Source organism: Mugil cephalus, chromosome 14 (genome assembly GCF_022458985.1).
Source record: "Mugil cephalus isolate CIBA_MC_2020 chromosome 14, CIBA_Mcephalus_1.1, whole genome shotgun sequence".
Lineage (NCBI taxonomy): Eukaryota > Metazoa > Chordata > Actinopteri > Mugiliformes > Mugilidae > Mugil > Mugil cephalus.
Genome location: NC_061783.1, coordinates 1,431,785 through 1,447,569, shown reverse-complemented (window position 1 = coordinate 1,447,569; position 15,785 = coordinate 1,431,785). Strand labels below are relative to the sequence as shown.

The following is a 15,785-nucleotide window of genomic DNA, read 5'->3' as shown; positions in this document are numbered from 1 at the left end:
AAATGTAGAGTCAATGGAGAGAGGAACAGAAAGACAGAGGAAGGGAGGGGGAGATTTGACCTTGATGTCTGGCCACAGCAGCCAGCCGGAGATGGAGACATGAGGGTGAAGGAGAGAAAGACAGACGAGAGGGGGTGGGGGATAAAGTGCATGGATGATCAGATTGCTGAGAGGGCAATAGTGGCAGAGATCGAGGGAGACAGAGAGCTAGGGAGGAGGAGGCTAGTGGATGGAGTGTGATGGGGTGATGAAAGGAAGGAGGGACGAACGAGGGGAAGTGGCAGCTTCCTAGGCATCGTTCCACCCATGCATCAACTCCCCACAGCCACACCCAGTCACACATATAATATAAACGACTGCAGCCAAGAGACAGAGCTCTCATCTGTAGCTCAGATACATGATAATATATATTTCATGCATATAAAGATAATTCAAACAGAACTAACTTCACTGCGCATACAGTCATGCAGGAGGCTAAAGAAAAGAAAATATAAATTCCAATCCAATATGAATATCAACTGAAGCTAATTGAATAAAATTTTGCAGATTTTTTTGCAATTTAATGCACTTCATTTCTTGGGTTACATTTGGTGAGTGGGTAGACGCTGCAACTAAATCTTAAAAAAAAAAAATTTAAAAAAATGTCCTAGTAGGGATAATGCAGAATTCACTCCCACAAAAGAAAGTGCTTGTTGGTAAAAGTAAAAATAACAATCAATGCAGCGTGTTTGTAAGTGGAATGTAAACACAATGTTTTCAACCCTGAGTCATAACTTGAGGACAATACTGAGATGCTTTAACCTGAGAAATCCTCCTCTGGCACACTGAAGAAAAGGAAGTGCATTCCAGTTTCATCAGACTCTCACGGGTGCAATATAACGATGTCTGCATTTCCACACATTTGAACATGTCACTGAAAGTAAAACAGCAACAAAAATACATTCTTACTTAGGACTAATTGCACTTTTAGAATTTGTGCATTTATGTTTTTAGCATAATAATTATTAGCAGTTTTAGACAGGGGATAGGTCATCAAAAACGGGGACTGTCCCCAGAAACCGGGGACATCTGTTCACCCTAAAACCCCCAGACCTGACACGGCACTCTGCATAATCAAATACGCCGGTATATTAAAAATTGGTGTCACGGAAAAAAATACAGGTATTCGTTATAAACTGGTACATCACCCAGCCCTAGAAGGGATTTTTCCCCCCATTAAACATTGTTCTCTTGTCTCTGTTTGGCATATGAGCTAGATAGGGTTAGTTTGCAGACAAATTCTTGTTATAAATAGTGATTCTACTGAAATCACAGCTATGCTATTCTTTCCATTGTGAATGGAGTTGACCATTCACATAAAAATTATTAAAAAGCTGGTTTAAATCTTGAATTCCTTCAGATTTATGACATGACAGATCCAGGGGATTAGTAACACCAGTGACAGCCTAGATAGTATCAGAGGTGGCTGCCGTATATACAGTGGGGGAAATAAGTATTTGATCCCCTGCTGAATTTGTAAGTTTGCCCACTTCCATAGAAATGATCAGACTCTGGTTTTTATGGTTGTTTACTGGTTACGGGTATAGACAGAATATCAATCGAAAATGCATAAAAAACACACAATCTAAAAGTTATAAATTGTTATGTATTTTATTAAGGGAAATAAGTATTTGATCCCCAACAATTCACTTAGAATTCAGGCTCCTACAGATTGGCTGGTGCGCATGTGGCACACAGCTGTGCTCAGTCAACTAATTACCAATACTCCTGATCTTAACTTGTCATGTGTATATATACATATATATATATGTATATGTATATATATGTATATATATGTACATATATATATATATATATATATATATATATATATATATATATATATATATGTATATGTATATATATATATGTATATGTATATATATATATATATATATATATATATATATATGTATATGTATATATATATATATATATATATATATGTATATGTGTATATATATATATATATATATATATATATATATGTATATGTATATATATATATATATATATATATATATATATATATATATATATATATATGTATATGTGTGTGTGTGTATATATATATATATATATATATAAAAAAAACCACAGGTGGTCAGGTGTTTGAGTTACCATGCAGAGTTCAATCCCAGCAGTGCGTCTTACTGTGTGTCATAAAAGTGGTTACTTGTATGCTGTAGTACGTTAACTGTCAAAAAAACAGAGAGAGGTTGCGCAGGTACATTTACTAATAAGATCATGGTGTGACTTTGTGTGCTGTGCCTGGAGCAGATGACCATATCAAATACCTTTTGTCTGTGCTCACAACGCTGCAAAAAAAAACTGATTTGCGTTTGACTGAGTTTTTGACTCGTACCTTATTTGAAACTTTGCCCATGTTTAATAGGACCATCTCACACTGCAGCAACATAATAGGACAAAAAAAAAATCAGAACATAATAGGTCATCTTGGCAACTGTAAGAAAGACAGAATATATTATTAATAGTGACCATCTTAGAGTTATGTTCCAATAGCATCTCCAACAGACAGCATTGTACTTCATGTAATTTGTTCCAGGGCCCCCGCAAAGTCGATTCAGCACAGCGTTAAAATTCCTGAGGCCCCGAGGTAATAAGCACAAATCAACAGACTCCCCTGGTTGTGCTAACCTGGTGCAGAGAGGGTTTATCTCTGCAATTATTAATAATCACTGGACATCCAAAAGAAATATCAGTCCCATCTGGACTGAAATCGCCACAGTGTGGGCTGCATCTAAATCGGCCTCCAGGTCACTAGGAAATGACAGAGCACAGAGCAGAGCGACCTGTCAGACTGGGAAGGAGAAATAAATAACTGGCTAGTTGGTTTGCCAAGTCCATTCCTATCGCCTCAGTTACATCGAAGAGAAGAGTTAGCTTTGGTTCTAGGCTCAATGTCTTGTTAAATAACTTATATAGGAAGATAACTGTTGAGGATGGGATGACTAGACTAGTTGCATGGGTACTAAATTAACATGGTTTGAACCCTCAGAACCATGGCCCTCCCATGAAGCATGAGTTTTGATTAATTTTGCAGTAGTAAAGGAAAAAAAAATAGAGACAGAAACGCAATACAAGCTTTTTGAGCTTATCCTCGTTTTGAGAAGGTACAATCACAAAAGTCCTTGTGGTTAAAGTCTACTCACTGTACATGTTGTCGGAAATCTAAACGATATATGTCGAAACTTATTGCATAAAGCCTGTTGCAGCTAGTTGCTGTCTAGAAGTTTGAAGATGAAAAAAACTGCTGCCCTCTGCAACCTCACCTCTGCTTGAGGAACAACCTACTCAGTTGCAAAATACCAAGTTATCATCGTCTGGTAGTTTTGGGACGAACTGAATCTGCTCCATGAATTTTTTCGCTGCCATTTTCCTTACCTATCATCCTGGACTTTCTGACGATTGTATTGAACATGGAAGTCTCTGAGCTCCTCAATCAGTCCTGCAGACAACATGTCATCTACGCGATCATCCAGCCGCTTGTCTAGAGCTAGAAGACATAGAAGGAGCATGAAAATGAGAACAAGAATTACACATTATTTACAGTCTAGTTTTTAATATTTATGTATATTTAGAATTATTGAGCTCCTTTGTCAGTTTATTCTTATAATGTGCTGCCTGTTATGACCAATGAATACACCATATAAGCTGCCACTGATGAGTTGGTTGTCATTCTCTTACACAATGACACTAAAAACTTTTGATCAGAATTGAACTGCCATATATCAACATTCCCATTTCTGCCCTTTGACGATAAAATGTGAATTTCTGCAAAACGGGCATTTGCACAGCTCTCACTCCTTACTCTCCATGTCAGCATGCAGCCAAAAGATACAGGGATCTGGGAATCTTAGAGGGCCCCCAAGACCACTGCCTCCCTCCTGGCCTCTCTGCTCCTCCAGCCAGCGACTATGGGGGATGCCTGTTTCCTTGTAGATTTGAAGACTCCTGCAGTTGACAAGAATATCATGGTGCTGTTAAGTTTGTTACGAGGATCTGTTCCTCGGTGGGTGAAATGAGATTAAATGAGTCAGCCATCCACTCATCCATTCATCCGGCTGAAAATGAAAACCTCTGACATACAAATTAAGACTCCTGCTTTAAAGCAGCATCAGTGACTACGGCACCAGAAACATACCCTGAAGACAAATAAAGAAATAAAACAATGGGAAATGTAGTAGCCATGCTCTACTTTCAATCTGAGCAACACTAACATTTGAGATATTCAGATTTAAATCCAAGCAGACCCTTTAGTCATGCCTGGCTGCACGCTGAGGTTAGGAGGAAAATATTCATCTTGTCATCTCCTGACAACTCAGAGAACAGGGTAACCTAACCTGCTCATGCAAAAGACCAGAGTGCACAAGGCTACTCATCAAACAGTGCGTGTAAATGGACACTCCCTGGCTGTATACTGAGACGGTCAGCCTGAGACACACCATGAGGAGCCCTTCAGGATCTCCTTCAAAAGATGAGAAAACTCAACTGTGATGCACAAACAAGTTACCACAACACACACTTTAACACATAACATATACCATACACATACTAATGTTATTGTACCTGTGCACTGTGTTTCAGTGAGTTTGGAGGAACCTGTTTTACTAGCATAATTGCTTGAAGAAGAAGCCTTTTAAGACAGGCACAGCAAGAGAATGAGAAGAAACCTCTAGACAGCCAGTCATTCTTTGCCAGTTTAGCAGCAGCTAATAGGTGCTTCATGCTTCTGTCAATTTGAAGCAGTAGCTAAGGTGACAGTCCAAACCCCACGCAGACTCTCACGCCAAAGCCAGAAGTAAACCTTGGTAGAAATGTAATAACGTGTCGTGAGCTGTGATTGTTCCGCTTGGTGTGTTTCCACTTAAGTATTTCGGCTGCATCTCCGTAATTTTCAAATAATTTGTCTTGGAAGATGGAACACACGGAAGAAAGGCTGACTCAGGATGTTTGGAGTTACAAACATTTGTATGACTTACTGAAAGTTTCAGTGGCCATTTTTAAAAGTAAGCAGGAAGAAGAAACAAAAATTAACCCGACTAGCGTTTGGGTGGTGTTGACTGATGTGCATACAAGTATAAATGGCTCACACTGGTGTAGGCTATATCTGTAAGTTATGTCCCGCAGCAGCATAAACCACACTGATCCTTTGGACCACTAGTTCATATGGTGCCTTCAAATGGAACTATTAAGCTGGGGACTACTGTTTCCTTCAAATAGGGTCATGTTGTCCCCCCTTGTCATATTGATATCCTTAAATGGAAATGTTCAACAGGTCAGAGTTCACCTATTATAAGTTAGTCCGGTTCACTTGCTGGACTGTTGTGCTGCCGTCAAACAGAAGTAGAATAAAAAGGAATAGACATATTCCTGTAGAGAAAATGTGTCTTTATTGATATAAGTCGTCACCGACACTGAACTCAGCAATGCTTAGTGCCATGTAGATATGAATACATCGTTCAAATAAGCTGCTGCTAGGGAATGGATTTATTTTGCTGGGTCAATAGGTTGGTGTATTTAACAATCACTGGGTGGCTGGGGATGCTCACTGTCCTCTTCCCCGCATCGGCTTGTGGCCTAAACATGCTCAAATTGCAACCATCCAAATTCACACACAAACTGTATGCAATTGTGAACCCAATTTTTCACTTGTGCATCATAAGACTAATTTCAAACCATAAGCTTCCAGACAGGTGCCAAAAGCCAGTAGGGCTGCATGATTCTGGAAAAAATGTGAATCACGTTTTGTTTTGCTTAGAATTGAGATCACGATTCTTTGGCACGATTTTTTTATTTTTTTTATTTTACAAAATTTTTATTGCACAACAAAACAAAAACATTCAAATGGTCATTCAACTAGAGTATCAAACACTGAAATTTGTCTAGAATGTAGAGCATGCGTTTTTGGGCACGAGTTCGGTTCGGGTCTGTGGGTGTCTCTCCTCTACCACCTGGGATTTCTTCGCCATCCACTTAACTCTCTTCACTGCCGACTTCTATCTTCTTCTCTCCATCACTGTCTCCACACACTCAACTGCAGGCGACCTTCCTCTACTGACGGAATCACGTGTTGTAAAGACGCTTTACCATAGGTCGAGGGAGGAGTCAGTGGCAGTGCTGCCTTTAGGGGCGCTTGAAAAAATCCGGGAAGAAATGGGAGGATTGTTTGTGATGCCGCTCGAGAAATAAAATGCTTAGAACCGTTGTGTTTCGAAATGAGATCACGCGTCTGTGTGAATCGAGGTCGCAAATTTTTTTTAACGATTTATCGCGCAGCTGGACTTTTTTCTGTGAACAAGGTAAACACAACCACTTCTGAAGTCAACAAATATCTCGGCATTGTTTGCCACTTTTGCTAGTACTTATAGCTAGCAGGTGGAGAAAAAACGAGTGAGATACAGTACGGCTAACACGGTACTGTTAATATTACGCCGAGCTGATGTGCATTTAAATGAGCCCGATATATAGTGTAAAAATATATAGCTGACGATATTACCAGCTGTATTACCTGGCTATCTTGCGCTTGTCATTGGGGTGTAACATGGCCGCCATTTCAGGGTCCACCTCGGCTAGTTGTTTATGTAACTCCGGCCCTCCCAGTTTCTCCAATTCCAGCTTCCTTTTTGGGGATGCATCTCCTCCTGCCTCCGGCTCCTCATTCTCCTGCTGTGAGACACATTTTATTAAGTGTTTTTAGCCAAACATGCCTTCCATTACAGCCATTGAAATCGTTCCAAATACTGTTCTAGGTTAGGTCAGAAATGGAGATGAGAAATCCATTTAAATTAATTAATGCGATCAAAAAGTACAAAGAGACACATTTATGACACTTACCCCTGAATCCAGCAGAATCTTCCACAGCAGAGACTCGATGTAATAGTTTGTTCCTCCAACAATGATCGGCAACTTGTTTCTGCTGTGCATGTCGTCTATGTTGGAGTAAGTCAAGGAAGAAGCTGATCGATGCACAGTATGTCCAACTGAAGAATTCCAGGATGACAGGTTTTACATGAATGCGCATCAACTGAAAATCATTCAGAAATTACCTGTTGAGCTCAATTAGTGGCATTCAAGATTTAATAACATAAAACAACTCCAGCTGGTTCCAATTCTACCCTAAACAGCGGGTCTGCTGCAAAACTGTATGAAGCTACATCAGCTATTAACGTTCACCACACAAGAAGCACATTAAATATTATGTGCATGAATATAGTGAGAGGGAAAATGTGGCGATTGCTGAACATTACAACATGAAATAACCTGTACAAATAAGCACAGGAGTCTTTACAGAGGTCCACGGGAACTGGATAGAAAAAAGTCTGATTGTAGTATGGTCCTGAATTGTCCATACTACAATCACAATTTGCACACACACATGTAAATTTTTCACTTTAAAAAGGGGGGAAAACAAAAATACACTGCTGTAAGTCATGTCATGACTTTGTGCATTAATGCAGTATGTGGCCCAAAAGTAAAAGCAAGAGTAATATCACTTTAAGTCACTGGATTACAGTAACAGGGTACACAATTGGGCTGATGTGATGACACAGCCTCATTACATTAGCAGCTTTTATTTTAGCTCCTGGCACCTTCAAATAGTGCTTTAACAGCTTTTTTTCTTTGCTTATTTTAATGCACTCTTTAAATAACAGAAATTTCTAGAAAATAAATTGTAATATCACTAATGAGGAGCATGCAACCTGTGTAATTAAAGCATAAAAGAAACATAAAAACACAATCCTTAATATTCCTCACATATTCCTGCAAGTTAAGTAGAAATTTAAAATGAAATGAATACTCCAATAAAAAATTGAATGGAAGTTTGTATTTATATGTGTTTACCATCACAATTAAAAAACTATTTATATAAAACTAAGAACTGAAAATTATGTTGTTTGCTCTATCCTATAAAATCCAGATCACATTTTAAAAAAAAAAAAATAATAAAAAAATACAAAACACCAGACAATTGATTCATTGACAAAAATAAATATTACAATGATTTGCTGCAGCAAATAAGAAAACTCACTGGTCACACAGACAGAGGGCCACGCCTCGTTTCCTCTCTCTCTTTTTCTGTCGCATCTCCCCTCATCTTGCTCCTTTCCCTCCTCTCTCCACCTCCCTCCAGCCAGCCACCTTCTCTACTCTGGGATAATTAAATAACCACTCATACTAGATAAAGGCCCATCAGGCATCGTCCCTCACCTCCTCTCTTTGACAAACACACATATGTCGGTATGTACAGGGGTGCATTTCTTTCGTTTCTCAGGAGGGAATACGAAAGATGCTTCAAGATTGAGAGCAAGACAGGAGGAAGATAGGAGTATAGAAAGAGGGAGTTTATGTGAATGGCATGTTAAGTGAAGGACTGATAGCTGATGATGTGTCACCAGGTCCTGCGTCTTTGAACTTCTCCAGCTTGTCAGTCTTCTCTGGCTGTCACACGCTGCTTCCTTTTTATTATCTGTCTCTATCATCTCTCTCCCATGCTTTTAGTTTAAAATTGCTTCTATCCCCAATAATCTGTATTCATCTCTTCCCACCAGCAGGCTCACGCTACACTGAGCCTATTCTAGGAGCTACCGCATCCCCTTGCTGCATCATTGAGTGTGTGCATACCATCCTGATCTATTAATACCCTCTCTAGTTATCGCCTTCTCTCTCCACATCTGTGTGACGGCCAGTGTCTGCGGGAGGGTGTGACTGCCCAGAGTCTGTGTGTGTGTGTGTGTGTGTGAGGAGATGCACCACAGACACAGACTCTATAAATACCATCTCTAGTGATCTCTCTCCTCTCATTTTCAACATCTGCAGGAAGACACACTGACAAAACAGGGACACAGAAGATCTTTTACATGTACACACACTCACACACGCAAAGCTCCAGACCAATTAATAAAAATCAAATCGACTTTTCCTAGCAGAAGCATGGAAATAGGTGTTCCAGAAATTACTGCCCCTTGTGCTTTCCAGAAACAGGATATTAGTGCCAGGGCTTTGTTTCTGAAGTCCACCACCGTGTAGGTGCTCACTAACGGGTCCACAAAGCCGATCATGTGATGTCTACACTGAGCACGCTCCTCAGCTGTCACCTTATTGGTAATGATGTCCAGACCCTGATACACCTGAAAGGAACACAAAGGGAGGAATCAACAGACTGCGAAAGCCAAATGATCACAGCACAAGTATGGAATTAAATTGTCGACGATTGTATGACAGGTTAAAAGTTTAGATAATGTACTCTAAAATGGGAGTTTCTCCATCCAAGTAAGCATAAACCCCCAGACGACACAGTATAAATAGGTCCTACACAACACAATAAGGCAGGAGACTGAAATCTATGCTAGTAGGAGGGTTTGTGTAAGTATGTCTGTATATTTGTCAATGTCAGACTGTGGAATCAGGGCCATTATGGAAGACATAAAAATGAGCGCCGTCTGTCTTCCAAGTGAAACGGTCAAGACCATTCCTGCAAATTATGATACACATCTTCTGTCCGTTTAACTTCACCTCACGACGGAGCTACCTGGTGGAATTTGACAGCTGGGTGGCATACCGTAGTCCGTCGTGATTTTCGCTCTCACATGCATGGTCGAGTTTTAAAGGGATATCTGTGAATGTAGAACACTTTCTAACTTGGCCTCTCTTTCTGGAGACCTTCTCCATCACTGTGTTCTATGTCTTGTATTAATATGCAAATCAAAAGCAGACAAGGGTCCTTTTACTGTGTGTACTTAATATTTGTATCTTCAGATCCACTTGTCTTTCTGCAATTGTACGTAGACTAGAGATGATGGTTTACAGAATTTTTTTTTTTTACAATTATACAGAAGTACTTTAAAGTGAAGCCCGATCTTTCGTTTAGGTACTTATTTTAGGTCTGCCATACACCAGATCTCTTCCCAGAAGCATCAAAATGTCTGTATTATTGCTGGTTGACTAGCATCAAGTGGTTTTAGTGGTGGTTGGCTAGTGTAAAAGCTGCCAAAAAATCTAAGAAGTAGAGGAACTAAAATCACATCCAATACTAACAAAATGAATCTCCACCAAAAAAAAAGGAATATGTTGGAAAGCACCTGAAACAAACACTGAACACTGCGTTTAAGATGGGAGAAAAATTACCTTTAGGCAGTAAAAATTCTTCAGAAAGGGTTATAGAGTTTATGGCATTGGATGACTAGCCTATGTCTGCAGTGGAGAACACAGGTTTTCACCGTCTGTTGGAGATTGTGGAGCCGAGGTACGAGCTACCCTCTCCTCGCTATTTCAGCTTTGACAGAGCTATTTGATGTGGTTAATATAGTTGAACAGTGCACGTGCCATCTAGGAGAATAAGAAGGATAAAAAAAAAAAGCCTTTGAGTCTCCAGGGGAGGATATTTTGTTTATTTAAGATCGTGATTCTTTAAGTACAGTCTATGCAGTTAAAGCAACACGTGAAATTAGAGGAAAGGAGAAGAGTAAGCACAAATGTCTCGCTGCACTCAGCGTTCAGCAGATTTGTAGCTTCTATGTGATGTAGGAGTAACTGTGCTTAGTTTGCTCTTCCTTAGTGAGCTGTCAGGGCTGTAATGTAGTTAATCTAAGGTTAATATCTTCCCCTGGCGAACCCCATTGGGGATCAACGGAACCATGTTCAATAAAAAAAAATAAAAAATTTAAAAAAAGAACTTGATTAACATATTTCTGCTTGCTGTTTGGCTGATGGATTCGTTTTAATTATTGTGATGGGCACCAAAATATTCATCAACTTAATTCTAGTTTCAGTTCTTTTTACAGTTGAAGCTCATCAGTTAAGAAATGTTCAGACAGGCTGGTGGAACAGTCCATATATATTAAGCCATAAGTGATAACATTATGACTATGTTCCTAATATTGTGTAGAGCTCTCTTGTGCCTCGTCATGTGTTGTGACTGTGAGGGTGTCCTGTTGTGTAAGGCAAGAGAACATTGTTAGTGGGTGTTAGACTGGCAGTGTTATCGATGGGTGTATAGAAATTCATAGTCCTAGCATTCTAAATTTTTTATGTTAAAGTATGACTTTATTTGTTTGTTCATGATGCAAACTGCTGTGTTCATTTGGGAGTGTGCGTCATTCTCAATAGCTGACTGGCTGTTATGATTAAAGGCTGTATTTTCCCACTCTGAAATATTAAACAAAGGAGTGCTTCACCACGCTTCTTTTTTTCTCTTTTTAAACTCAAACGTTTGGTTTGATCTGTGCAGGGTTTAAGTCTACCGATAAGTTTTGACTTTCATCAAGTTTTCCTGGCAACTTCAGGCTAATTCACCTTTTGACCCACACATACACACTTCGAATGGCTGAGGACAGACTACACACAGATGCTGTGCAGAAGAGTGTGCCTTAGTGTGTATTTATACGATAAAGCTAATTTGGATTGTCTGCATTCAGAAGCTTTTTTTCTTCCTGTGTCAAGAGCCAACATGAGAGAAGTGAACTCCAGATGCATTAATGGTTCTAAACCATTCAAATCTGTTCTTCGTCAGGCGTTCTGAATGATGAATACCACCATTATAAATTTAAAATGCTTGGCTAATCGTTTGTTTTTAGCCAAAGTAAGAAACTTGAACCAAAAGGTCAAGTCTTGTGCAAGGTAAAACAGTTGGGGTGTTGTAAATGCCTTGTCAGTATACGGGTTAACAGTAACTGAATGAAAATGGTTTGAGATTAAAATTAAACCAAAAAAAAGCTCACACTGGCAGGAGGCTGGTAGTAATTGATGGTGACACTAAGTTTAGAAGTGGTACGCAAATAATTTCAGGAGCTCAGTGCATGCAATATTGGGTTTTTGTATTTTTAATTCAGAGATTAATGAACCAATACAATTTATTCAGCCCAGGAATTTAACAATGCAATCCTCATAAGTGGTTAACATATAGTAATCTAAATTTGATTTAATATGATAATCATGGTTGAACAGCCTGCAGCATGTGAAAATGAGCTAAAAGTCCTTTCAAATTAAGAACAATTGTAGATATAACCAAAAATACAAGCGCAGGCATGCATAGTTCTTCCTGAATGAGGCTCATTATTCAATCAGCATCATACAGTCATACAGCAACAGCATTATATATGTGCAGTAAGAATAAGATTACATGTAGAGCTTAACAGTTAACAATAAAAGAACAAAGCTATATCCTTAGTTTGTGTCCTTTAAATATATCAACTGGTGAGAATGTTCACCGTGTTGTGTCGCTGGAGGAATGACTTGTGTACTTCTCAAAATAGCTGGCATTATAAGGATGGGCAATGGTCCCAAGAAAATGTCCAAGGTTATTATAAAAGGGCTTTACGACAAGTAACACAAGATACTGGGGGTAGCCAACAAAAAAAACACAGACAAACTGGGATGTGAGAATTAAATGCTGAAATAAATCACTCTCGCTGCTATTATTGTGCTATTTCACATCAAAGTAATCACGTTATCTAAGACAGAGAATGTTTACTGGGATTAAATGTCAGGCAATGTTAAAAACTGGGTTTAAATGCATTTCACTTCTAAAATGTTTACTTGCTAGCAACAGCTTGTGCCAGTAAAAGTTCATCTGATAAATCTGTTTGCTGAGTTTTATTTTTATGTCTTCTTTTTTAGTTTGAGTTTGAGTTTTGTGTTTTTGAATCTGTTTTCAATCATCACAGAGTTTTTCCTCTATTGTTTCACATTTATTGGATTGGTGGTAAAATGACAAATTTGACATTCTTGTGTGCCATTTCAGAAGAAATTAGATCATGTGAACCCAAATCAACGCGTTAATAATATTTCAGTTTTGTTTGTCAGTATAGGAAGCATTTTGTGTGGTGCAAGACCACATCCTCTTAGTGGCACTTAACTATGCTACAGAGCATCTTCCTGTAGTCACATTGTATTTTTAAAGCCAACGCAACTACAGACTGTTTAACCCAACATGCAAGTCTTGGGTGATCAATACGGCTGCACAAGCCATTGATCACACTCACGTTTACGGTGACACTGTGTGTACTTGATGTACTTGACCAAATGTTCTTGAGCTCTGTGGCAAGCCAAAAGTGGGATGAGGGCAGGGCAGAACAACCGAGGCTGATAAATTATTCACGGCTTCTCTGCACGACACTACCATAAGCCAGGGTGGCTGAATTGATGGATGGGTAGATGGATGGAGAGCATATCAAAGGGGGTGAAGATTTGAAGGGGCACTTGGAAAAACAAGAGCATTAAAAGGAGAAGAACAGACATAAGAGGAGACAGAGAAACACTGTGTACTCGTTACAGAGAACAGGATGCTTCCTGACAAATTTGCCCACATTATCCACCACCAACCCTCCTCTGTCTTCGCCACTCTCTCTCTTTCACACATACACTCACACAGATTGTACGGAGAGAAGAGAGGAGGATAATTAGGAGAAGGATGGCAGAATGATGGTGAGAGAAAGACAGACAGACAGACGCACAGAGACGTGGTCTATTTGTGTGTTTAACAGAAAGGGATGCAGAGAACTGAGTGAGGGCCATGCGTGTCTCATTTGGAGGCACATTAACATACTTGTGTTCCCCACGTGGCAAAAGGATAAAGGCTCCGTTTTAAACATGCACAACTTTTTACCAGCTAGAAAACTATCTCCACACATCCAGCATTTGTCCTTCTTTCAACTTTCAAATCATTTCATGTGCTCTTCATCCAATGATGAGCTTCTTCCACACTTCCACAATTACAACATGAATGAAGTTTCTACTTACCCATGCACCCTCCTCCTCACGGTTCCACTCATTCTTTCCAGCCTTACCAGCCACTGTGAGCGCACGCTCTGTCATAATCGTTGTGTAGCCATGCCGTTAATGTACATTTATGTGCTCTCGTGGGTGTGTTGCCAAAACAGATTACGCAATTTTCATTTAGACTTAAAGAGGACAAGGAGACCCGAGAGTAAAATCAGGCAGGAGAAAATCGGAGTGCAAATCAGAAAGAATGAAAAGAGCCACTTGAGTGGAAGATACGAAGGGGGCGAACGCTTTGAGGGGAAGCTGCAAATGAGAGAGAGATAAATTAAAAACCACCAGTCAAAGCGCTGGAAATGAGCTACAATTGCTGTGATGTTGGGGCTCAGAGTCATGAAGGAATTACAAATAAAAGTCAACCTAGCTAATTGAGTTTGAACATCTTGAGGAGGAAACTGAAAGAAGATGTCACAATAAATCGAGGAGACTGGATGAGCAGTTGCCAAGAATGTTTTTAAGTAAACACCTGAAAAGATACGAGTAACGTTTTATCAGCTGGCTTGGATGAGAGATGTAAAATGCTGTTAAAGAGGCAAACAGCCGACAGAACAGAAGTTACGGAAGGATGATTTGTGCTGAGTAAGTTACTTGGTTGCTTTATCTGCGTCGTTTTCTTCCTAACTCTTGTATTTCATCAACTAATAAAAGAGAAGGTAGTGTAAAGTTTTTTTCCCCCAGAGAAAGCTGCAGAGGACATATTTCACAGATTCAAGTTCAAGTTTTTTCTAATTTCAAACATCATAACGTACTTCAATGGAAGTCCAACCAATGTGGGTTCCGCTGCTTACTCCTTCCTGTCTTGCTCTTAAATGAATGTGAATGGATGTGACCATGTGGCTTGTGCACATGAAAGAAATGAGAGAATGTGAGAGTGTGTGTGTGCGTGTGCGAGACAATGAGCTCAGTGTTCAGGCTCCGTAGAGCCTGCAGCCAGCCTGCCTGGCCAACCTTACGCCCCGCACGAGACAGCTGTTCCTCTGCCACATAAATAAGAGGGGAGCATGGACAAGAAGAAAAGAGGGCAGGAAAGACAGAGAGAGAGGTGAGGAGAAAAAGAGACAGAGAACAAACACTCATTCAGACGTAAAATAAGTTTCAGAAAGAGCATAAAGGGTGAAGGGAAATAAGGCAGCCCTTTCAGAATGGGGTAAACTAACGTAATGGTTTGCCTGTGTTTGTCTCGATAATGTGCTCTCTATGACGATGACGGGAAGACATTTATGATTAACACTTTTCTTTTTTTTCTGTTTTTACCGTTTAAAGCACCAATCAGATCTATTTAACTGGTAATGTGGTGAATTATTAACAAGGGACGTCCGATATTGACTTTTTGCAGAGATCCGATAGCCAATATTGTCCAAATTCTTAATTTCCAATTGCGATATCAACCGATATGGTTTTTTTCCCACCCACACTCATTTTAGGTAGCGAGCAACCTGTTAGCCACACTAGCTTCACTCTGTTGTTGTTTTGGCTCAGAGTGCGGTTTGATAAAGTCATCAATTGCGCGCCGGTAACTGTCTCAGGATCCCACAAGCAGCAGCAGGAGTGCACAGGAGCGCGCAGCAGCACAACCCGGGCATTAACTATATGAACAGATATTACAAAAATAGGCTAATATCGGTCGATATTATCGGACATCCCTATTATTAACCTAATTAAGTTGATTGATTATCAACTGTTCGAGAGCAATGAAGCTTAAAGTTCCAGCTGATACTATGCCATCACCTTCAAGCACCTCAAAGCCTCACAGTTTTAAAAAGCTTGTTAAAACCATGCAGGCGAAATCACACACTGAAGGAGAAACTTCACAGACAGACTCTGTGAATTCTGATCTCAAACATGCACACACTACAAGATTTGAAAATGAAATAGTAGGCGTTCCATATGTTTGTAGACATTATTGTTAAATCATAAAACAAAACATGTAAGTTCATGAGTGGCTT

The 15,785-nt window shown here is 39.6% G+C and overlaps 1 protein-coding gene across 6 annotated transcripts in view; it reads right to left on the bottom strand.

Moving 5' to 3' along the window:
* trit1 (tRNA isopentenyltransferase 1) overlaps positions 1-15,785 on the bottom strand; it is a 33,948-nt gene that overhangs the window by 10,104 nt on the left and 8,059 nt on the right. Inside the window, exons 2-6 of one of the 6 annotated variants that reach the window (XM_047605628.1) lie at positions 9,051-9,191; positions 6,898-6,996; positions 6,572-6,729; positions 3,872-4,014; positions 3,445-3,556 (exon numbers count right to left, since the gene is read on the bottom strand). In XM_047605628.1, coding sequence (XP_047461584.1) covers positions 3,445-3,556; positions 3,872-4,014; positions 6,572-6,729; positions 6,898-6,996; positions 9,051-9,191 — 653 coding nt within the window. The other 5 variants (XM_047605629.1, XM_047605631.1, XM_047605630.1 and 2 more) reach the window with 5 other exon arrangements.